Raw genomic sequence first — 25,623 nt, 5'->3', positions numbered from 1 at the left:
TGCCAATGAGTCATGGGCTCCTAATAACACTTCTAAGGTACTTCGGCTCCCAAAGCTCTGGAATCAAAAATGCTGTACAACATACTACACAGATTTAGCTCTAATGACACATAAATAGGCAAAGCAAAAAATTCTAAACTTCAAGGTAAAAATTTATTGTGAAAGCATGAAAATATCTGTCAGGTTAAGACAGACTCAAAATTCCCAGGTTTAACTAATAATGCATACATAAGCTTTTCTTCATAAAGTTAGTATTTATCCAGGCATCCAATAACTTAACTGCTTGGAGTTGTGAGAAATTATAGTTCAATTCTTATGTTCAATTGAAAATGTGAAGAAAAATCAGGCTTAAGATTATGTCTCATACCACGCATCGACATAAATAATCTTTTCGCTACCTGTGATAAATTCAATTACACATAATCATGCATACCAACCATCACAAACTTAAAAGATGTTTGAAGCTGAATTTTAGGCAGACGTTTCATAGCTTAGGGTGGCATCATAACGAAACATCTTATAAACTGCAGTGCAGCACATCAAAACTTAGCACACTTTTTCACAGAAAGAGTTACCCGGAAACATAATCATACCTAATCTGAACAAATAAGTTCTGTAATTTTACTAGTGGAAGAGTGCCTTTAATATACCTTAAAACAGATACTTTTATTTAGATTTATACTTTTACTTATTAAACTGTGAAAAACCATGGAAAACTGATTGTGCAAGTACTGGAACTGGCTGGCTGGTTGCTGTCCTTCATTCCTGAAGAGGATCAATGACAGACCAACGTGGGGTCTGGCTGCAGCTGATCGGATCAACGTGAGCTCAAATGCTCTACCACAGGTCAGGCATAAACAGTTCACATGGATCTCTGAAGTGGAGATGTCTCTAAATTTGCCATCTCACATTTCTCAAGTACTAGGACACTTGGTGGTTAAAGCTGTGCAATTGAGAACTGCCTTCCGAATAAAGTCAGTTAAAATGAAGTAGCCTAGCAAGTTCTGAGCTTCAGATAAATCTACTCAGATCCTTACACTGAAATACTTGCAGTCCCAAATAATGTCATTCATTGTACATTAATATGTTTAAATAAGGTAACAGTACAAAAGAAGTACCAATTAGAGAAACAATCTTCAATTAAAATTACTTCTTCTTTGCCTTTAAATATAAAAAGGCAATCAACTAGATTCATATAAATATAAATGGACTATGAAAAAAATTCTAGAACACAGGTCATCCATCAAAACATTAAAGATCTACTTTATAAGTATGTGTGCTTAATGCAAAATTTAAGGCTCCTTAAAAATTAATAGATGGTCTTCTAGAGTCACTCTGGCTGAAAACTGATCATCTTGCAACCAATCTGGAAATAATCCTCTGAAAAATTAGCTAGGCTCAGTTCTTGAAAAACAAAAACAGAGTTGACTGCTGGGCCTTCGAGAACCCCCACACTAGAAGGAGGTAGGCATAAGGTACGATTCTGATGGACAGTATCAATGAATGATACCATACACAAATTTGAAAACCTAAAACAATGATTCTCAGAATGCATGGCTTTCAAGTAGCACATAAAGACTCTGCCAAATTACCTGAAGGTTCTTCTAGACCACTGATTTCTATACAAGCACACTATTTGTGGCACCAGATTCTTCAGAGCATACTGAAGACGTGCATTTTTGGTTAATGGCAACTATAAATGTAGCTAAGAGTCAAATAACTGAACATTCAAACCCAGGAGCTATAAAAAATATGAAACAAAATTCAAAAAGACAACTACACCTAGAAATTATGGAACATAAGCATATGCCAAAACCAGAAACACAATTTAAGAGAACAATACCTTGAATTGCTGGGGGGCAGATAATCAATGTCTGCTGGGCAGTCCCAGTCTGCACAGGCATTCCATGGTGCATAACTGAATGGGCAGATGTAGTTAATGCCTGAAACATTCAGAGTGAAAAGGCTTTGTTCAGATCAATGTTCCCATAGTTAAGTACGTATAATTTTTTTTTAAAAATCATACTATTTTCCAAGAGTACAATTCCTGTGGAGTGATAAAATGTACCCAGTAATAAAGGCCGATAAAACCCAAAGTCAGAAGGATAGATTCTAAATGAACTAGGAAAAAAAAAAACACAACTGGGAGACACAGTGGGAAGTGCTTTAAGAGAATAAAGGCATGAAATTTCTAAATCTAAATTTGAATAACTTTTAAAAATACATAAATACAAATTCTTAAATATTTGTTCTTACCTGACTTCTTAATGTGCCTATTTTGGTGAAATTTGCAGTCAGATTAGCAGCACTGCCTGAGGCAACTGGTCTCATAAGTGAAGTTTTATTGCGATTATTTGTGTCATATGAGTTTGAGTGAGATTTGCAAACATCCATAATATGAAAACAAGATTTTACACTGCAAAACAGAAAAGTAACTATAAGTACAATTGAACACATAGTATTTAAAATAAACACATAGTAATACATAAGAAGCTCTCAAAAGAATAAAAAAAAAATAGAAAGCTCACATGCAAAAAGAGGCCTAGTAAGAATGTATAAGAGATATTGTTAATTTCCAAAACAAAAACAAAAAAAAATCCATTAGAAAATGCAATAGATTTTAAAAGCCAATAAAAGCAATTTCATTACTGTAATCTTTTTGAAGATAGTAAAATAGTAGTAACAACTACTTTGCATCCAATATTGTTTCCCTAGAAAAAGAATTGTTCCTGAATTTCTAAGACATCTGTCTGAGACAACTGTCTGATGTATGTGGGTATCTTACTATTTTTAAGGTTTCTCAATAAAGAAAGGCACTATCTGGTCGTGGAAAAAGCTAGGCCTTGGACTCAGGAAAACCTGGTTTCCAGTTCCATTTCTGAAACACATGAGTATGTACAATGCTGGGTAAATCACTTAATCTCTCAGTGCCTCAAGCAAAACTAAGTAGAAGATGTCCATCTGTAGAGGGGGATTTCCTCATAGAGAGATACCTGCAACAATGAAATCACTAGCCTGAAATGAACCTTTCTCCCTTTTCCTCATCCCCCAACCACCCCAAAGCTCTAAAATGCAAAAGACTGACATTTTATGGAGTTTTTCATCTGAGCTGCCTGTCTTCAGCCCATTCCTTGGTCCTTTCCATTTTTTTTTTTCCCTAAAAGCAGCATACGAGTGTTATGGCCATACCATTTTTTTTTGGTCATACCATTTTAAAGGCACAGTTATTCCATAGGGTCCCATTCTGTACTGTACATCTTCATACCTATATTTCCAGTTCCCTCATTAGGGAGGTGGGGGAAAAGGAAAGAGACCAGGAGGACTTGACACTAACTGGGGTCTCTGAAACCCGGAAAAGTCCATAGTTAAAATCATCAACCAGCATCCCTCATCACACAGCTGTCACCCTTCCAGTCTTGTTATATAACAAAAATGAAAACACATACACAGGTATGTGAAAACGTGTATATATGTATGTAAACATGTGTGTACATGTTTGCATGTAATTTTGGCTCTAATTACATGTATGATCTTAGGCAAATGACAGGATCATAGAGCTAGAAGGATCCCTGGACATCATCTAATCCTAGGGTTGCAAACGAAGGCCTGAGGACCAAATCTAGCCCACCATCTGTTTGGCCTGAGAACAAAGAATGGCTGTTACATTTTTAAATGCAGAATTGCTGACCCCTAGCCTAGTCCTATCCCTTCAATTCACAAATGAGTAACATGAGATAAGTGATACACCTAATATCACACAACAATATTCGTGGCAAGAGCCAGGATCAGACACCAGATTTTTTTAAATCACAAAACTCAGAGCTCTATCCACTACACTTACATAAATACTTAAAGAAACTGAGGCTCGGAGAGGTTATTCAACAAATGCAGAGTTTGGAATAGAGAACTACTACCATTTTCTAGGAGAATAATATATTTTTCCCAGAAATATATCAAAAATATATTTGCATAAAACATACTGGTTGCTATGAGGGAAATCTAGAAGATGTTTCATGTTAACAAAAGGATGGTTCAGTGTTTCAACTGGAGTGATTCTCAAATCAGCATCAATCAGCAACATTTTCTTCAACAGACCAACAAATTCTCTTCTATCAGCTTTCTCTGCCAAAAGATCAATTCCTTCTAAATCCATCACTGTGTTCACCTGAAAAACCAGAATTTCAAATAAACAGAGAAGAGAAAATACATTTACGCTAGAGTAAGAAATTGAAGAAAGCCATACGTTGAAAATTTTTATAGTAAAAATATGGGTACATTCTGAACCACAGAGGAAAAAAGGACGCACAAATATTGTGAAGATTAAAAAAATGGCACAAAAGACAAGGCATAATGGCACCTTGGGATTAAGGGGCATAAAGTCTATTCCAGTGCCACAAAGGATTTATGATGGGTACTTCAGAGGAATAGCCTACTCTCCACTCCCCCACCCCCACCCCCACACAGGTCAGGCTAGTTTTTCCTTAAAAGGTATTGAGACCTTTCTCAAGAGTTGGCTGATTTCAGGGACCAAGGGCTCAGGCAGTTCCTTTCTGATCATATCCTCACTTCCTGAATACAAAGCAGCGAAGGAACTGGAGGGGCTCTCAGATGCTTGGCTGGTGGATTGTGACAGGAACTTTGTTCAGCTGAATCAACTCAAGGAGTTCTCAATACCCCTCCTTGTTGAACATCCTTTTCCTGCTATGACTAAGTAAACCTCACTTTGTTAACTCTTGAACGAACTATGAATGTCTCATTTTGCTTCAATATAGAGCCTAAACTACCAGGGAACTGGCCTGAGTCAGAACCAGAAGTGCAGGTAACCAAAAATGAAGACCTAAATTAATATTTTTTTCATAGAGTAATATAAGTTAGAAGGACAGAAAGTAAATTCAACTGAAAAACAGATTATCTAACTTTTAAGTTTGACAAGCAAAGTTACAATTTAATTTTTTAAGGTGATCAAAACCAATTAGATTTTAATCAGTTAGGGCAGACGAATTTATTCAAAGCTACCAAGGACTTCAAATTCAAACCAAAAGAATGATTAATGTATGTTGCCATATTGAGCATTCAAGACCATCACATAAGGCTGACAGAGATTACTGTACTCACATGCACTATGTCATCCAAACTGTTGAAAATATACTTTCTGGCTTCTTTAGACTTCATTCCTGTCTCTGCCTCATGCTCTTCAAGAGTCTTATTCAATAAATAAAAATAACAGTTTTATTTCTTTTTCTTAAAGCATAAACATTAAAATATTTTAAGTATACTAAGGCAGTGGAAATTTAAAATAGCATATAGTAATTAGCAATAATGTACAATAAGATTAAAGGTAGAATCAATGGGGAGAAAATTTTCAAATGCTACAGAATTACATAATCACCAAGATTAAGAATGAGCAATTCTTAAGTCAGTGATTACTTACAAAACACCAACTGACTTCACAAGAACAAGCTACATCACACACACACACACACACACACACACACACACACACACACACACACACACACAGAGCAGATCCAGTCTTCGTCTCTCACTCTCAAACGTTAAAATTTTTATAAGAAAAGCATATAATCAAAAGAAATTACAAACATAAAATTATAAAAGTGCACCAAGGGGGAAAAGATCAGGTTAGAGACTGGGCTGATTCTTAGTGAATGAAGAAAGGTGAGAGGGGAGGGAGATAATTCAGAACTGAAAAGAAAACTGAATTTTTTAAAAAATCCAGCAAGAGAGAAAATTTAAATTAACTACAAAATGGCATAAAATACTTGAGAGTCATTTTACCAAGGCACAGTCTGGACAAATGTGACTACAACTATAAAACATCCTTTACAGAAATAAAGGAAGACTTAAATTAGAAAAAGAGAAAGGGGATGAGGAGAAAGAGAAGGAAAGGAAAAGGGAGAAAGAATAGGCTAAGTTAAACTGGGAAGGCTTCTTAAATTGGAACAGATGCAGTAGAGGGAAAAAAGTACAGGAGGAGCAAAGGGTATTTTAAGCAAAGAATTTTCTTAAGATTTTTATTCATTACCTTTAATCTCCAACCAGAATGTGAAATATCTGTTTCTCTACAAAAGAATCTTGTAGATTTTGTCCCCACATTTAACAACTGTTCTCCTGGTAAACCTTGAGTCTGTGAAATGTAACGAATCTGAAAAACAAACAAAAATTGTTTAATTAAGGTTCAATTTTGAATCTTGCTTCATGGCTTGTGATCTCATCAGTGTGAGTACTCCCTTCCACCAACAAATCATAATCGCTGTACAACTTAGCAAATGTTCAAGAGCTGCAGTGGCCAAATAATTCATCATCCTCTGCCAACTTGGCAGTGAGCCTCTTTGAACTTATCCTAGGATAGTGCTCAAACAAAAGAATGAGGGAAAGTTACTGGGCTTATATCTGAAGCCTTTCCAGCTTGGTAGGACCTTTCAGAGCTAACGTTTCACTAGCATAGCCTTTGAGAACATAGGATACACGCTGTATATCCTGTATATACAGGATATATAGTATATAAAAATACCCATTTAAAATTGATCTATTAAGAAACTACTATAGAAGAAATTAGTGAGAAGACAACTGGAAGTAAAAATCTGTGGAAGTTCATTGGGTAAGACTTGGCAAGTAATAAGGTGAAGGATTAAGGTGGAGGGAGAAATAGGGAAGAAAAGCTAAAGATGACCTCCAAGACTGCAAACCTCAGTGACTACAAAGATGGCATATTCAACAGAAAGAGGACAATGCAGAGGTTAAAGGTTACTCAGACTTGAAGAATGACTACATTTAAAGGCAGAAAAAACAAACATGAAATTCAGTTCAGTTGTAACTTCTCTCTTCAAGAAAATATCAGGCAAACTGAGGGTACTACGTGTCACCTCCCTGACTACCTTGAATGAAGGAGGTGTTAAATAAATACTGGTCAAATATAACCCAGGTATTTGTGAGGAAGGCAAAAGATTAGAGAACATGAGAACCAGATGAGAAACTAGTCTTCACTGTGCCACTAACCTGCTGTGGGACTGTGGAACAAGCCCACTTGTCTAACAGGCTCCAGTTTCTTCATCTATAAAATGAGAGCATTGAGCTAAACAACTGGAAGAGCCCTCTTAGGTCTCATCCTCTAGAAATTCACCACCAGGAGAACAGAAAACAAATACATCTATTGTATCCACAACTCTGCTGAAGAGAATTCACTGTGGTCATACTGACTTAACACTGATAGACTGGCTAAGACATCACAGCTTTTTGGGCTTATTTCTTTTTGTACTATGCAAATTCTTTGAAATGATCTTTACCATAATTATATTTATCCTCTTAAAATACCAAACAGCTAAAAATCTCCTTGCTATATAACAACAGAATAATGACTACAAATGTAATAAAAAACTAATAAGGTTAGACTAGATGCTAAATTATATCCTGTCACTGGAGTTGCCTTCATCAATAATTTATAATCTTTATAACTTTATAACAAAAGAGAAAGCCTTTCCTAAACCATTGAATTATTACCTCTCCTTCTTCCCTCATTTATTTACGTCATTTGTGTTCACTTTGTATGTTTGGGCCTAGAAAGAAAGTAGCACACACTTAATAAATGTTTACTAAGTTGAATACCAGGAAATAACAAAAATTATCTTTGACAATATTACCTGGTACTGAAAATATATGAACAAAATTTTTTCTTTAAAAAAGATTAAAAGACAGGCCAAAAATTATTGGAAAGGATATGACTTTCTCTTCAATTTAAGTTTAGACCAGTCTAGACAACATTTTAAAAACTCCATCGGAAATTTAATGAGACAAAATACAATATTTATTGAGTATATGCTTCTAATGAAAGACACTACTTGTTTTTATTGTCTAAATTTTTAAAATTCTGAACTTAAAGCCAAATAAAATAAGCATTTCCATATACAAAAGGAAAAGGAGAACTGTTCATTAAAATGTAGTGGTTACTACATACAGCTTGTTTTTATTTTTAAATAGATAATAAATTCACAAGTAACTTTCAAAGATGCTCATATTACCTATGATTCTTTCTAGCCTCTCTACAATTCTCACCTACGTGTTATTTTTTTAAGTTTCAATGAGCCTCTTTTCCCGCTTTTTAGCTACTCTGTCCCTAGCCCCAGTCTGATACCCAGCCACTACAATTAAAAAGGAAAAAAGAAAAAGAAAGCCTTTGTAACAAATATGCATAGTTAAGCAATTCCCAATGGAAGTGCCTGAAAAGGTGTCTTGTTGAGCATTCTGAGTCCACCACTTGTCAGGAGGTAGGTAGCATGCTGCTTCATCAGCTGCCCTCTGATCAATACATTGATCAGAGTTCTTAGGTCTTTCAAAGTATTTTTTTAAAAATAATGTTGTTCCAAAAAAAAAATAATGTTGTTCCTATGCCAATTGTTCTCTTGGTTTTGCTCATTTCACTCCGGGTCAGTTCACCATCAGTTACTTTTAAATTGTATGAAGGTTTTTCTTAGGTTATTTGTAATCGTGGAACCAAGTACTATAAATAGAAGTATTAAGTTTGTACAACACCTCTGAAACAGGGTGACTGCCTATCTGGCCCAATCAAATGTAGGAAGGAATTTCATTAGTGACATTCTGTGAAACAAATCTTGTTACACTATTGTTTAAGCCTTTGCCATTATCTTTAAGAATCTGTGTAATACTTTTTTTTGGATTATATTTTGTTATAAAACCATAACTAAAACTGGTTGCATAAATCTAGTGAAAAATATTCAAGAGTCAAGAAGAATCAACTAGACTGAAATTCTACTTGAGTAAAAGCAAAGATGGCAAGCTCATTCTTATCCAATTTGTATAAGACACAAAGCTAGTTCTAGTAGTCTTAGCTAAGATGGTGGATAAGACAATAAGAATCCAAAAATAGCTTAATAGGTTGGAATGATAGACAATTATCTAATAAAGTGATATTTTAGTAGGGTCAAATGTAAAGTCTTACACTTTAAAGTTTAGGAAAAAACCTTAAAAGTAAAAGATGGGGCAGACATGACCAGAGTATTAAGTCTTCAGAAAACAATCCAGAAAGGGATGAGTTAGTGAACAACAAACTCAGTAAGTCAACAATATGTAGTAGGCAAAAAAATCAAATTCAATTTTAAGACTACATTAAGAGAAGCTTAGTATACAGGGCAAAGATGTCATAATCCTGCTTCACTCTGCCTTTGTCAGACCACATCAGGAAGTGGGGGTGGGTGTTGGGGAGGAGTATCACATTTTTAAAAGGATGCTGATAAAACAGCAGGATGAATACGATGGCAAAGGGCCTCAATGTCATACCATATGTACATCAGTTAAAAGAACTTGAGGTGTTTACCCTGGAAATGAAAAGACTTAGGTAAGATATATGACAGTTGTAGCTTCAAGTATTTGAAAAGCTGTCACATAAGAGGAATTAGACTCGTTTTGCTTGGACCTAGGGGACAGAAATAGGAGAATCAGTTGGGTGTTACAAACAGCATGTGGAATGGTCAATGCAAAGGCATGGGAAAAGGAAATTGGAATGTCATGTGTTAGGAACAAAGAGAAAGCCAGTTTGGCTGGATCACAGAGTGCAGAAGGAGTAATATCAAACGTGGCTGGAAAGATAAATTTGGGCCAGGCTGCACAGTGATTTAAAAGTTAAAAAGAACAGTTTACATTTTATGCTAGAGACAACAGGAAGCTACCAGAGTGGACTGAGTAGGCAAGTCACATGGTCAGAGATGCATTTGGGGAAAATCACTGTGACAACTGTATGCTGAATGGACTAGAATAGAGACTTGAGGAAGGGAGACCAATTAGGAGGCCATTGCAATAGCACAGGCAAGAAGTGAGGAAGGTCTAAGCTCTCAGGTGGTAGCTTTGTGAATGGAAAGAAAAGGTCAAATGCAAGAGATATTACAGAGGTAAAAATGTCCAGATTTGGCAACTGACTGGCTATGAAATATAAGGGAGAATGAGGAGTCAAAGATAATGCAGAGGCTTCATACTTGAAGGATGGGAGGATGGTGATGCCTTTGACAGAAATAGAAGAGTCAGGAAGAGGGGGGAGAATAGATCTATGATTCTATCGTTACTACAAATAACAAACAAAATAAAGTAAGAAAAAAAAAGCCACCTTTCATACGCCAAATACAGCTAACTCTACCTGGATTTCAAATCTAAGAGAGTGCTTATTGTTTACAATTGTGGCAGGAAAAAACCTAGAGATCCCAAGCCATCCAAGGCTAAGAAGGAGTCAGTGTTGTAGGGCTGCTTTTTAAACCACACTGTGCTACTGCCACTCACAAGTGTGGTACAGTAGAAAGAAAAAAGAATTTAGAGTCAGAATATCTGGGTTCAGATGCTAGGTAATAAGTATCCACACTTAATACAGTTCCTTATGTTTACAAAGCAATTAGCTGCATGAACCTTCACAGACAGCCCTGTAAAGAAGACACTACTAGGATTATCACCTTATACAAATAAGGAAACCAAAGTTCGGACTGGTTAAGTGACTTGCCCATGGCCCCCTAGTTAAAGTGCCACAGATAGAATCTGAACCCAAACTCTCCTGACTGAAAGTTCAGAGTAGGGCTTTGAGTTTTTTAAATATCCTTGGGAGTGCCCATCTATAATTGAATTCTCTCTATAATTGAAAGTGATGCACATTAGCTAAATTAAATTGGTTCAGATGTGAACCAATGTAAGGAAAAGGAAGAGGAAAAGGGAAGGGAAGGGGAAAGGAAAGGGAAAGAGGTCATCATTTAATAACAAATATTCTTAAAAGAGTTCTATAGATGACAAAGCCAATATGGTGGATTAAAGGCAGAAATTCACCTAAGCTCTCCCAAATTTCCTTCCAAACAACTTTTAAAAGGTTGAGGTGAAACAATTTTCCAGCCCAAGACAACTTAGGATAGCAGCAGGAAAGGCCTGTCTCACTGGGGTGGTGGTCGGGCTTTGAGAGTGGCTGCATGGGGGGGAGTGGTGGCTTCTAGAGCTCTCAGCTTGGTAAGGAAGTTGAACAACTGATCAGAAGGAAATTACAGGGGACTCTGTTTGCACTGGGTGCAGAACTCTGTTGCATTGCCCATACTCAGTTTCAGGTCAAGGTCTGAGGGTGAGGAAGAGCACCAACATACTCGTGCTTGAAGCCACAGGGGAGTGGGGACCCTGGTCACAATTCCAAGGTAGAGAAGGCGGGTGGAGGCACTAGTCTCAGGTTCAAGGCAGAAAGGAACACTGATTCTCTAGACCACAGGAGAGCAAGAACCCAAGTCACAACTCCAGAGTCTTAAGAAGCAAAAGCTCTTGTGGCCACATGGGAGCAGGGGCCTTGGTCACAGCTCCAGGGCGAAGAAGAGTGCTTGTGGTCACTCACAGAGCAGAGTACAGGTCAGGAGAACAGTGACCACACCTATCCTTAGATCACATCACCTTAGAAGAACCAAAAATTTACGGGTCCCCAGAATTATCTCTGAAAACAGCTGCACAAAAAACCTGAAGCTTGGAACATGACCCCTTCACCCTGGGAGCAGAGGCCAACTTTAATACCAAGTTAAAGTCAAGAAATAGACTGAAAAATGAGCAACCAACAAGAACCTGACCACAGAAAGTTACTATGGTGACAGGGAAAAATCAAGACAAACTCAGAAGAAGACAAGGAAGTCAAAATAGCTACATGAAAAGCTTCAAAGAGAAATCTGAATTGGGCATAGACCCAAAATGAATTCCTGACAGAGCTCAAAAAGGGATTTTAAAACTCAAATTAAAAAAGTAGAAGAAAAACTGGGAAAAGAAATGAGACTAATGCAAGAAAATGATGAAGAAACATAACAGTTGGTAAAAAAGGCACAAAAAAATACTGAAGAAAATAACACCTTAAAAAACAGAATTGGCCAAATGGTAAAAGAGGCACAAAAATCCACTGAAGAGAATAACTCCTCAAAAAGCAGAATTGGGCAAATGGAAAAGGAGGTACTAAAGCTCACTGAGGAAAATAATCCCTCAAAAATTAAAAATTAGAATTGAATAAAGGGAATCTAATGACTCCATGAGACATCAAGAGACTAAAACAAAATCAAAAGAATGAAAAAATACAATATAAAATATCTCATTAGAAACTAAGCAATTAATCACGAAAATAGATCCAGGAGAGATAACTGAAGAATTATTGGACTATCTGAAAGCCACGATTAAAAAAAAAAAAGAGCCTAGATATTATATTTCAACAAATGATCAAAGAAAACTGCCCTGATACCCTAGAATGAGAAAAATAGAAAGCGGAAGAATTCACCAATCACCTCTTGTGAGAGATCTCAAAATGAAAGCTCCCAGGAATACCACAGTCAAATTCCTGAGCTCCCAGGTCAAGGAGAAAATTATTGCAAGCAGCCAGTTCATATAACATATAGCATATAACATAGTAAGGATAACAAAAGATTGAGCAGCTTCTACATTGAAGGATCAGGGGGCTTGGAATATGATATTCCAGAGGGCAAAGGAGCTAGAATTACAACCTAGAATCATCTACCCAGCAAAAATGAGTATAATCCTTCAGGGGGGAAAGATGGACATTTAATGTAACAGAGGACTTTCAAGCATTCCTGATGAAAAGACCAGAATTGAACAGAAAACGTGACTTTCAAATACAAGACTCAAGAGGAGCATAAAAGAGTAACACATGAAAAGAGAAATCGCAAAGTATTCAATAAAGTTAAACAGTTTACATTCCTACATGGGAAGATGATACTTGTAACTCCTAGGAACTTCATCATTAGCAGGGCATTTAAATGAGCATATATAGACAGAGGGCATGGGTGTGAATTGACTATGATGGGATGAGTTCAAAAAAATAATAGTAAGGGGTAAGAAAGAGGGATGCACTGGGAGAAGGGGAAAGAGAGAGATAGAAAGGGGTAAATTATATCATATAAAAGAGGCACAAGAGGAAGAGCTTTTACAGTGGAGGGGTGAATAATGCTTGCCCCTTACTCTCATCAGGACTGGCTCAAAGAGGGAACAACAAACACACTCAGTTTGGTATAGAAATCTACCTTGCTCCACAGGAAAGTAGGAGGAGAGGAGGTTAAAAGAAAGGGGAAAGGAGGGGAGAGACTGATAGAAGGAAGGGAAAATTGAGGGAGATGGTCAGAAGCAAAAGGAGAGACACAGCAAAAGGAGAAAGAGAGGGAAGGATAAGTGGGGAAAATAGGATGCAGAGAAATACAGTTAGTAATCATAACTGTGAGTATAAATGGGATAAATTCACCCATAAAACAGAAGCAGATAGCAGAATGGATTAAAAACCAGAAACCTACAATATACTATTTACTAGAAACACACAGAAGTAAAGATAAGGAGCTAGAGCAGAATCTATTATGCTTCAGACGGAGTTAAAAAAAAATTCTCTAGTGCTGACATCAGGACCTACACTTTAATAACTCTGTCCATGAAGATGTGATTCAGCATTATCAATATGAATTTCCAAAATATTAGCACATAAGGTTTTATATCTTAATTTCCTAATTCTTGGACTTTGCTGATTTATTTTAAAAGACTCCCACAGTTTAAAAAAAATGTACATGAAGGATTAGGTATTTCTTTTTTTTCCTGGATAAATTTTTAAAATCCTGCTTTACTGATATCTTGTTTTTACATCACCTTCATATGGAAGAAATATATTCACATGGGAAAGATATTTGTCCCTTATTCTGTGAACTATGCCTCGACAACAGATATTTTAAAAAGGGAAAAAAAGCTGTTCAGCAAAACTAACCAATACATCAACCACGTCTGACAGTAAGGAGTAGGCGTTTGTATATTATTTTAAATTTTATATTCAACTTCGTTGGCAAATATAACAACTCTACTACCTGGTCATACTCCAGTGCTCCTGGGTATAGTGGCCATCCAAGGAATAACTCAGCAATCACACAACCCAGCGACCACATGTCTATGGCTTCACAAAATGGCAACCCCAATATGATCTCTGGAGCTCTGAAAGTCAAACAAAGAACATTTGATGAACTAAATTAAAATCAAAATTAAAAAAAAGTATTTTAACAGTTTTATTACTTTAAGATGACTTTAAATAAAATATCCACTGATATGAGAAAATGTTTGACCTCTTTCTATTTCAACATGATAAATATGGTCTTTCACCTTTGTAGTTTCCTGAGATTCTCTTAGTCTCTAAGAGCCTTTGTAAACCTAAATGTTAAATCAATCTCTTTGCACTAATACCCCATTTGTGCCAGAATTCCCTAGAACACGTACCTAAAACCAAATAAAAGGTATCTGATACTCCAAAGTATCTGTCAAAGACCCTGCTGTTCTAATCTTCATATTTAATTTTATTAAGTTTACCTAGCTTCCTAAATCACAGCAGATTATAAGCACAAAATCGAAGGGGAAAGAAATGAAACCTTTAGAACCAGTCACTAAGGAGTAAGAAAAATAAATGATAGTTGAAAGTTGACAAAAAGAAAAGACAAAAAATCTCTCTTAGAAACAATAAAATAATGGACAATCGTGATGATAATTGTGAATGATCACTAATTTAAAAACAATTTTTAAAAGGCTAGAAAGTACATAGTTTAGAAACCCTATCAGAACAGTTAAAATAAAAAGCCTTTTGGCCCTTGAAAGATCACTTTCCTCATCTGTAATTATATCCACACCCAACTACTCCAGCATTTCCCAAGAATACCCAATGACACCTCAAGTTAAATCTTGATGCACTCTCTACCAGAATGCTAGACACAGGATCATAATCACCACTCTAATCGTAAAGTGATTAGAAAAGAGCTATTAAGAGCTTTTAGAATCCCGGCTACCAGGGAATTTCAGACTAAAGCACTCTTTTTTCACCCCCAACTAAAGAGTCAATACCAAAAACATGTAACAATATCCCCTCTGGTAGAAGCTATTCCCAAGGTGAATTCTTTTTTAGGATATGTACTGTAAATTCTCTATTTTCCAATACATGTTCTATAAAAATGAATACTCTGTTTTAAGTACTTTTGTATATGCACAGTATGATGATAATGGATATTCATTATTTAACTTGAGATACTATAAGGGCCAGAAATACCTTCAGAATCACAAAGAAATGTTCAATTATTTTTCTAAGACTTTTAATGCAGAAGTTCTTAACCATCTTTGTTTCACAGACCCCTTTGACAGTATGGAAAAGTATATGTACCTCAGAATCATGTTTTGACTTTTTTTAATCATGCAAAATATATTTCCATATTAGCCATGTTGCTAAAAAAAAGGCAAGAAAAAAAGTGAAAAAATTATGTTTCAATCTGCATTCAGACTCCATCATTCTTTCTCTGGAGACAGATACCATTTTTATCCTAAGACCTTCAGAATTGTCTTGGACCACTGTATTGCTGAGAATAGCTAAGTCATTCACAGCTGGTCTTCGTACAATATTGCTGTTACTCTATACCATGGTGTCTTGGTTCTGCTCATTTCATTTTACATCAGTTCATGAAAGTGTTTCCAGGTTTTTCTGAAATCGGTCTGCTAATCATTTCTTATAGTCCAATAGTATTCCATCACAATCATATACTACAACTTGTTTAGACATTCTCCAATTGATAGGCATGTCTTCAACTTCCAATTCTTTGCCACCACAAAAAGAGCCACTATAAATATTTTTGTACATACAGGTCCTTTTCCTTTGATCTTTTTTGGGATATAGACTTAGTGATGGTATTGCTGAGTCAAAGGGTGAAGCACTCTGACTGCAGGCCTAGAACTCTATCCACTGCACCACCCAGCTAACTGACTTTCTGAAAAACAATTCAGTAAGTCTGTGTACTTACTAGTTGCCTCCACTTAAGACCTCCTATGAATCATTAAAGTTAAAGCACACAGATCCCCGATACCCCTTGAAGGCAAGAGGGTTGACTGGAATTCTTTTTGAGTTAAATAGGTAGAACAAGGTGTCTACCACTCTCCTGGCTTTAAGCTTTTCCACTTAATTATCATCAAAGCCCCAAATCACAGTCTCCTGACTGTGTTCTCAATAACAATGTTCTTACCAAAAAAATAAAAGAAGTCTTAAAGTACAAAAAAGTAGACCTTTCTTCTTGAGTAGCCTTTGCAACTGAAACTAACAATGTCTTATTTGTACTTCATTTCTTAAAAGATCTATGATTCAGTTGTTATTAGTATCCCCTGCATTAAAACAAATAGCAATCCCCTCCATGCTCACAGAGATGGTCTTGGTGAGTTACTTTTTGGCAAGAAAAAAAGATAATACCCTGTTACCAACATGGTGATAAGCCCCTCCTAATTTAGATAGGTAACTCCTCAGATGATAAGTATGAAGTCCACCCATCACTGGGCCTGTATTAGAAGTCTTCTATCTTGGCAGGACCTACCAGAGCTCTAGCTCCAATGTATCACTTTGAAAACCCAGGTTATCGCTATACTTTAATGATCCATAGGAGGTCTTAAGTGAAGACAGCTAGTACATAGACTTACTGAATTGGCTTTCAGGAAGGCAGTTAGCTGGGTGGTGCAGTGGGTAGAATGCTAGGCCTAGAGTCAGGAAGAGATGAGTTCAAATTCTACTTCAGACACTTAACAGCTGTATGACTGGGCAAGTCACAACCTCTCAGCCTCAGTTTCTTCATCTGTAAAATAGAAATAATAACAGAACCTACCTCACAGGGCTGTTTTAAGGATCAAATGATATAACATTCAGGGCACTTTGCAAACCTTAAAGTCCTACCTAAACACTATTTGTTGCTGTTGTTAATTTTATTGAGGTTATGAGAATAAAGAGTTTCATGAAGGCTCTGTCCTTTTGATTCATTTCCAAATCACCTGTCTGTATAGGCCATGTGCAGAGTTCTGGAAATACAAGAGACCAAAACAATTTCCTCAAGGAGCTTACATCCTAATGGAAGATAAGTTACTGATGTAATCAATTTTGAACTGTCTAGGCACAGTCAGACCACTGGAGGGTGGGGGGAGGGAATTTTCATTATTCAAGTTTGTATACTCTGAAGTCCATTGAATAAAATCTTACAATGACCTTTATCTTCATAGAATTTCTGAACTGGAAGGGAACCCTGCATTTCCATCTACTCTACCCATACCAGAACAATTTCTTTCATAACTTCTTTCATAGCATAACCAACAGGTGCTCATTCAGCCTTTAAAGACTTCCAGTGAGGGAGAATCCATCATCCTATGAGGCAGGCAACTTTACTTTGGCATAGTTCTGTCTGATAAGTAGGAGGGTATGTACACAGAATGGGTGTGGAATGTTACATATGCTGTTACATACATGGTCACTTGTTGTTTAGGTTTATGGAGTTTTTTCTTTTTAATTTTTTTCTTTTAAAAATTTTTGTTACATGGGAAGGCTCACTGGGGAAAGAAATTAAAAGTTATGTTCAGGCATTACTATAAGAAGAAAGGCATCCAGAAGGAGACCCAAACAGAAGGAGAGCTAGGAAAGTTACAGGTTGAATTTATTAGAAAGAGATACATTAAGTTGTACATAATAGAAATTCACAGTTTCACTCCTTTTCTGTTTCTACTTTGTATTTGGAATTCTATTTTATTTGGTGTTTAAGTTCAGACTGAAAAAATGAAAATAAATTTAAAAGGAAACAAATAAAGCTAAAAAGAAAAAGGTATGGTATCCTACAAATAATATTCAACAAATGCCAATCAAGTGTTCTGATACCAAACCAATAAACATAATCATTATTTCAGCTGTTTTAAAGTATGAAAATGTTACTAATGAATGACAGAGAAAATCTAAAAAAGCCCAGAAACTTGCATAAAACCTATCTTTATCTGATCAAAGTTATCTTCATTTCCTCTTCTAAAAAATGGAAAAAAAATATTACTGCCCTAAGCGAGCTCCATGATATATAGCACAAGACAATCTGTGATCTTTTTTTGCACAAATTCTGATTAGTTTTAACATTTCTAGGTTAATCAAAACAGCAGGTTAAAATTGCAGCATTACTAAATGCCATCAAATATTTTCTAAATAAACAGTATTGAAACATTAAGCTATTAAAATATTATATAATTCTTTTAAAAATATCACTCTGCCAAGTCAAAAATTTAGTAACATTTCTCAAAATTATATATTAACTGGACTGAAGCTCTGCCATTGGTAGATTATCTGCAATATTGATATGTTTCTCTTCCTTTCTCTTTAGTAAATATTTATTTTGATTTTAAAACTAGCCAGGTACAATAAATAAAGTAAATATACTGATTTTATAACAGCTCTATTTGACATTTTAATTAAATCCCTTCATGACTCAAACATTTCTTTATAATTTTTTTACATTAAATACATTATCATCACTTTAAAACATCTTATTTTGAGAGCCACTGTAATCCCAAGGAAAATTAACATAAACAATTTTACTCAAGAATAAGTCAAGTAAAAAGCATTTATTAAGCACTTATCATGTGCCAGGTACTATGCTAAGCACTGGAGGATACAAAGAAAGAAAAAATAGTCCCTGTTCTCAAGGAGCTTATGATCTAATGGAAGAGACAATATGCAAACTATGTACAAACACGATATATACAGGGTAAACTTGGAATTAACATCAGACGGAAGGCACTAGCATTAATGAGGACTGCCAAAGGATTTTAGCTGAGACCTGAAGGAAGCCAAGGAAAGATAGGAAACAAAGATGAGGTGAGAATTACAGGCATGGGGCACATCCAATAAAAATGCTGAGTCAAGAGATGTAGTGTTTTATGAGAATAACAGCAAGGAGGCCAGTATCACTGGATGGCAGAATATGTTGAAGGGAGGAAGGTGTAAGAAAACTAGTAAGGTAGGAAGGGCCAGGTTTATATCTGATTCTGGAAATAAAAGGAAGCCACTAAAGTATGTCTAGATCAGAGGATGATATGGTCAGACCTGTATTTTGGGAAGATCAATAGGATAACCGGGTAGAAGATGGACTGAAATGGGGAAAGACTTGAGGTGGAGAGACCAAGCAGAAGTCTATTGCAACAATCCAGGGATGAGGTGATAAGCCTGTACCAAGGTGGTAGAAGTATTAGAGGAGAGAAAGGGGACATCACATAAGTGATGTCAGAAGAGTGGAATCAACAACATTCGTCAACTGATTGGATATTAAGGATTGGTTGTCCTTCATGCTCAAAGACGACCAAAATGGCAACACTATGTCAATGTCAAGGTACTGTGTGTCTGACTGTGGCTGATCAGAGCAAGAAGAGTTCAGAAGGTTCTACCACAGGTCAGGCACAAATAGTCCACATGAATATTTGGAGTGGAAATATCTCTAAATTTGCACATCTCACATCTTTTAAGCTACTGCAATTCTGCCTTGCTCACAGAGTACAGCACCTTCTTTAATGTGGGCACACCGTGCTGGGTGGTCCTGTGCTAGTGTCTCCCATGCCTCACAATAGATTCCAAAGATCTTCAGAGAGACCTTGAGAGCGTCCCTGTATCACTTTTTCTGGCATCCATGTGAATACTTGCCTTGTGTAAGTTCTCTGTAAAACAGTCTTTAGGCAAACATATGTTTGGTATTCAAACAATGTGGCCAGCCCATAAGAGTTACATTCTCTGCAGTAGAGTTTAAATGATTGGCAGTTTAGCTCAAGAAAGAACCTCAGGGTCTGGTACCTTACCCTGCCAGGTGAACTTCAGAATCTTCCTAAGACAATTCAAATGAAAGCAATTCAGTTTCCTGACATAGCACTAGTATACTGTCCAGGTTTTACAGGGATACAATAATGAGGTCAGCACAATGGCTCTGTAGATCTTCAGTTTGGTAGTCAGTCTATACCTCCTCTCTCAGACTTTCCCTCAGAGCTTCCTAAACATGAAGCTATCTCTGGCAATGCATAAGTCAAGCTCATCATCTACATGTATATCCCTAGAAAGTATACTGCCAAGATCAATGGTTCCATGTACGGATGATGTAGTGCTAGCTGGTAGAAAATCTCTGTTTTCTTGGTGTTAGTTGTTAGGCCAAAATTAGCACAAGCAGTAGAGAATCGATACATATTTTGTTGCATCTTGGCCTCAGAGGCTGCACTGGGTCCACAATCATCTGTTTAAAAACCAACTCTCACTCCATTTTAGTTTTGGCTTATAGCCTTTTCAAGTTAAATAACTTACTGTCAGTGCAGCATCTGACCTTGATGACATTTTCATCCTCGTTGAAAGTATCTGACAACATTCTAAAAACATGCTAAAAAGCATGGGAGTAAGCACACAGCCCTGCTTCACTCCACTGTTAACCGGGACATCACAAGAGCATCTTCCATTATCCAGAACCCATGCAAGCATGCCATTGTGAGACTGATGTACAATACTGATGAACTTCTCCAAGCAACCAAATTTGGACATAATTTTCCACAAGCCCTCAGGACTGACAGCATCAAAGGCCTTGGTCAGATCAACAAACATTTGGTACAGACCCCTACTCTGCTCCTGGCATCTCTCCTGGAGTTGTTGCATAGCAAACACCACATGGACCATTCTGGCCCTTTCTGAAGCCACACTGGCTTTCAGGTAGATGACCATCTTCCAGATGAAGGATCAGCCTATTAAGGAGGACTCTGGCAAGAATATTGCCAGCAATAACTAAGAGAGGGATACCCACCAACCCCACCCACTCCTGTGATTACAAAAGGACATATATTTCCTTTCCTTTATAGAGATGGACAATGGAAGTATCCTTGAACTCCTGGGGGATAACTTCCTCTTGCCATATAACCCAGAAAATTTCAGTCAGCTCTTGTATAAACAATAGACTCCCCCACCACCACCACCTTGTAAATCAGCACCAAATGCTTTGCCACAGAAGAGAAGCCTAATGGCATTCAAAACCTCTTCTTCAGTTGGAAATTTGGCTAGAGAAGGAATGACTTCAGCCCCCAGTAAACAGTGAATGGTTTTAGCATTGATTAATGACAGTCCATTGAGAACACTATGGAGGTGTTTAGCCCATCTCTCCAGGATCATGTCCTTATCATTAATCAATGTGGCTCCAACAACATTGAGAGGTTGAGAAGCACCATAGGGCTTTGGCCCATAAACAGCCTTCAGGAAATGATAAAAGCACTCTGGATTGTTACTATCAGCATAAAACTGAATATTATCTGCCTTCTTACTGAGCCAAGAATCCTGTATCTCTCTAAGCTTCACCTGCACTTTACTTTTGAATGGCATTAAATGCCACCTTTTTTAGAGATAGATGAACTATCCTGCTGGTAAACTCTATAGAGTTGTCATCTTTTGTTTAGGAACTTCTGAATTTCTTCATCATTTTCAACAAACCGATCTTGATGTTTGCAAGTGTTCTGGCCCAGATGAGTAGCTGCCCACTCCTTTTCTGCTCCACTGCTGCCAACTATATGTTGGCTCAGCTTTCCTTCCAAGTTAGCAATGAACTGCTCACCTCTGAGAAGTGCTCTAATCTGCTGACATTAAATCTTCTGGTAGTCTTCTTGCCTTAGGGCTGTTGTTTTGGGGGGGTTTTTGGGTTTTTTGTTTTTGTTTTTTTTAGGCAATTAGGGTTAAGTGATTTCCCAGGGTCACACAGCTAGTAAGTGTCAAGTGTTGGTCTGAGGCCGGATTTGAACGCAGGTCCTCCTGACTTCAGGGCCGGTGCTCTATCCACTGCGCCACCTAACTGCCCCTAAAACATTTGTTGTTATTGTTATTTTATTATTATTATTGTTGTTGTTGTTATTTTGATGAGGCAATTGGGGTTAAGTGACTTGCCCAGAGTCACACAGCTAGTGAGTGTTATATGTCTGAGGCCGCATTTGAACTCAGGTCCTCCTGACTCCAAGGCTGGAGCTGTATCCACTGCACCACCTAGCTCCCCAAGGGCCATCATTTTTGTTGAAAGAAAGTATTTACCTTGGAAAAGGTAAGTCTATGATCACTTCAGCACTCTGCACCACACACAGCCTTCATCTGTCTTTTTTTACAATCACATAGTATATTAAATGCCAAGGTTTTCTGCAGAGGTGCATCCACAAAGTTTTATTGCATTTAGGTAAAAGGAAGACAGTATTGGTGATAAGGTCATGAGATACACAAGTCTTCAGTAGTAAGTGACCAGTGCCATTACTATTTCTAACTCCATTCCTCCTACAAGGACTCCCTAACATGTTAGGTAGCCTGTTTCTACTCTTGCATTAAAGTCAACCAGAATTATAAATTTGACTTCTTTTGGTACATTGATGATGAGGGTCTCGAGATCTTTGTAAAATTTTTCTTTGACTTCATCAGGGTTCATCATGGTGAGAGGATATGCATTGATGATGGCAGTGTGACTGTTTCCCACAAGTGGCAATCGCATTCTCATGAGCCAATTGTTGACTCCTTTTGGTAGGCACACAAACTTGTTGACTAGATTAATTTTTATTGCAAAACCTACACCAGTTTCACGACACTCCCCTTTATTACAACCACTCTGGAAAAATGTGTATCTAGCTCCAACTTCGGTAAGATCCTCATTTGTTACCCTTGTTTCACTCAGGCGCTGCTATATATCTGCTGAGTAGTCTTGCAACAAGAGCAGTTCCTCTTTCAAGTCTACTGGATTTCGTGTTGTCCATAGGCATGTACACCATGTACCAATGGTTGAGAGGAATGATCTTTGCAAAAAATTTTTGTACTTTTTTGTTTGTTTGTTTGTTTCAACCACAGGGTAGAATCTCTGCCTGCCAGGGCTGGATGAAGCAGACAATTTTTAGGTCACCTTTTCTAGCCACCTCCTCATGCCAGGAGGTGAGCAGTGTAGTTCTTCAGAAAGGCTGCTCAGATACCTAAGGGCTACTGTATACCATTGCTGCTTCAGTCCAGTGACAGGACAACTCTATGGCCTGGGCCAACTGTGTGCAGGGTGGAGAATACAGTTCCCAGTGTATCTGTACCTGCTGCTTTGTCACTTGCCAGCTGCCACAGAACTTTGAGGTAGGGAAAAATAGTAAAATGTTACAGATGATGTCTTTTGATTCATGCATAAATTGAATTTAAGTGAGGTAGAGTTGCACAAAGTTGTCAGCCTCACTCATTCTTCCAGAGTTATCAAAGTCTTATGGCAAGACAAAAGTCAAGATTACTGGTGATGACACCAGATGCACTGGATGGTCGTAGCGTCTTTGATATTTAACCAAGCTCTAAGTGGTCCACAGCACCTATTTCAGCTACCTTCATTTGGAACAAATTGTTCTCATCCACTAGCAGAAATCTTCACATGCTTGGGGTAGAAACCCCATAACTTGGAAAAGGGTTTGAGACCCCTTGGTTACCCTCAACCTTATTTCGCCTGACTACTAAAAAGGTTTACTGGAGTGTAGCCATTGTGCATGCTACAGCTTCCTGGAGCCACAGGTAAGAGCTGGGTCAATCAGGTGGACACCAAAGGTGAAAAACAGCTCTGAAAAGGGCTAAGCAGCCCTCACACCAAAGGTACTAGTCCTCCCTGAACACACCCTACACCTCATATTGGAAGAAAGTAAAAAAGTGAAGGATAACAACTAAATTGTGAAAATGATCTGAGCAACAGTAGCTAAAGGCTTCCCTATTTTGTAATAGGTACACTTCAAACACAATGATCAAATCAAATCAACGCTAATTAACTGCTTATTTTATAGCACTGTGCTCGATAATATATGTTTCAATAATATAGCAGAGTTACGGTTTCACATGGAGAAGAATCTATGGGAGGAAAAAGTATTAACTGGTAAACAAACCAAGAGGTTTGAGCACCCAGAACTTTATAAAGATACATAATTTACCAAAAAATAGAGCTATTGAAGTTTTCTTTGTTTTAACAGTTCTCAAAAGGTTAATCATTAATACTGCATATTACTTTATAATACTAAATTTAGATAAGATAGTCCCTGTCATCATAAAACTTACACATAACACATAATCTAAGACAATATTACCTAACTACAGCAAAGTTTCAAAATAAAGTGCAAGGTCCTAGGGATAAAGGCTATAAAAGTATGACAAAAGAAAGGCTATATAAACTACAATATAACATTATTATTAATATAAGCACTTCAAAATTTGTTGACTACAGTGAATAGAAATACAAGGCTAGAAATACATTTCTTCCCTCAGGACAACATTCTTAAAAAAAAAAAAAGCCAAGTTCAGTATTAACACTACTTTATTTATCTTCCCAAATCAACAGCATATACCTCTCAAATTTTTAAACCATCAACTCTGAATTTGTGTCAGTTCAGATAAGAACATATCTTAACCAGAACACATCACCTGAGAGGCAGGAGTGAGTTTTATATGTAATAAATAGGCAGGAAGAGTTCTCAATAAATCACCCTAATAGGCAATATCGCACACACATATGCCCATCCAGATCATTTCACACCTAAAACAATCTTTCATTCTTTAAATAGCCAAAATACCTAGTAACTTTTTTCTCAGATTCTACCTTACCAAATACAGTCAAACGTCAACCAACTCCAAACATGAACTGTACTGCTAAAAATAAGAGGCAAGGATGTAAATGGAAAAATGCATTGGACTTCAAGTCAAGGAGAAATGGACCAAATTTTGGTTCTCTTAAGTCAGATGTTTAGAATTCAGAAATTCACTTTCCTATAAAAACCATAACTGGTAGGCATATTTCGGACAAATATTTATTTTGCTTATAATCTAAAAGATGTACCACACACTTAAAATGTTTTTTCTTTCCTTATTGCTAAAGCTAACATTTCTAGTACCACATTGAACAACAGCGGTGATAATGGACATCCTTGTTTTACCCCTGATCTTATTGGAAATGCTTCTACCTTATCCCCATTACATATGATGCTTACTATAAGTTTTAGGTATATGCTACTTATCATTTTAAGGAAGACTCCATTTATTCCTATGCTCTCTGGTGTTTTTAATAGGAATGGGTGTTGTATTTTGTCAAAAGCTTTGTCTGCATCTACTGAGATGATCATATGGTTTCTATTAGTTTTGTTGTTGATATGATCAATTATTGCTGATAGTTTTCCTAATATTGAACCAGCCCTGCATTCCTGGTATAAATCCTACCTGGTAATAGTGTATTATTCTTGTGATTAGTTGCTGTAATCTATTTGCCAATATTTTATTTAAAATTTTTGCATCTACATTCATTAGGGAAATTGGTCTATAATTTTCTTTTGCTGTTTTGATTCTTTCCGGTTTAGGTATCAGCACCATATTTGTATCACAAAAAGAATTTGGTAAGACTCCTTCTTTGCATATTTTACATATATATATTTTAATATATAGTATTGGAATTAATTGTTCTTTAAATGTTTGATAGAATTCACTTGTAAATCCATCTGGCCCTAGAGATTTATTCCTAGAGAGTTCATCTATGGCTTGTTCAATTTCTTTTTCTGAGATGGGATTACTTAAGTATTTTACTTCCTCTTCTGTTAATCTGGGAAATTTATATTTTTGTAAATATGCATCAATTCCATTAAGATTTATTGGCATACAGTTGGGCAGAATAGTTTCTAATTATTGTTTTAATTTCCTCTTCATTGCTGGTGGATCCACCCTTTTCATTTTTGACACTGGTAATTTGATTTTCTTCTTTTTTTTAATTAAAT

At 36.7% G+C, this 25,623-nt stretch overlaps 1 protein-coding gene across 10 annotated transcripts in view; it reads right to left on the bottom strand.

Annotated features, from left to right (window-relative positions):
- Positions 1–25,623, bottom strand: part of HIPK3 (homeodomain interacting protein kinase 3) — a 92,809-nt gene that overhangs the window by 20,583 nt on the left and 46,603 nt on the right. For all 10 annotated transcript variants that reach the window (XM_020963869.2, XM_020963875.2, XM_020963873.2 and 7 more), the window contains exons 3-8: positions 13,872–13,995; positions 6,044–6,163; positions 5,116–5,202; positions 3,981–4,165; positions 2,257–2,416; positions 1,844–1,943 (exon numbers count right to left, since the gene is read on the bottom strand). In XM_020963869.2, coding sequence (XP_020819528.1) covers positions 1,844–1,943; positions 2,257–2,416; positions 3,981–4,165; positions 5,116–5,202; positions 6,044–6,163; positions 13,872–13,995 — 776 coding nt within the window. The remainder of the gene's footprint in view (positions 1–1,843; positions 1,944–2,256; positions 2,417–3,980; positions 4,166–5,115; positions 5,203–6,043; positions 6,164–13,871; positions 13,996–25,623) is intronic.

This window comes from Phascolarctos cinereus, unplaced genomic scaffold (genome assembly GCF_003287225.1).
Source record: "Phascolarctos cinereus isolate Bilbo 61053 unplaced genomic scaffold, phaCin_HiC Scaffold_9;HRSCAF=440, whole genome shotgun sequence".
In the NCBI taxonomy this organism is placed as follows: domain Eukaryota; kingdom Metazoa; phylum Chordata; class Mammalia; order Diprotodontia; family Phascolarctidae; genus Phascolarctos; species Phascolarctos cinereus.
This window is presented reverse-complemented; position numbering and strand designations above follow the sequence as displayed.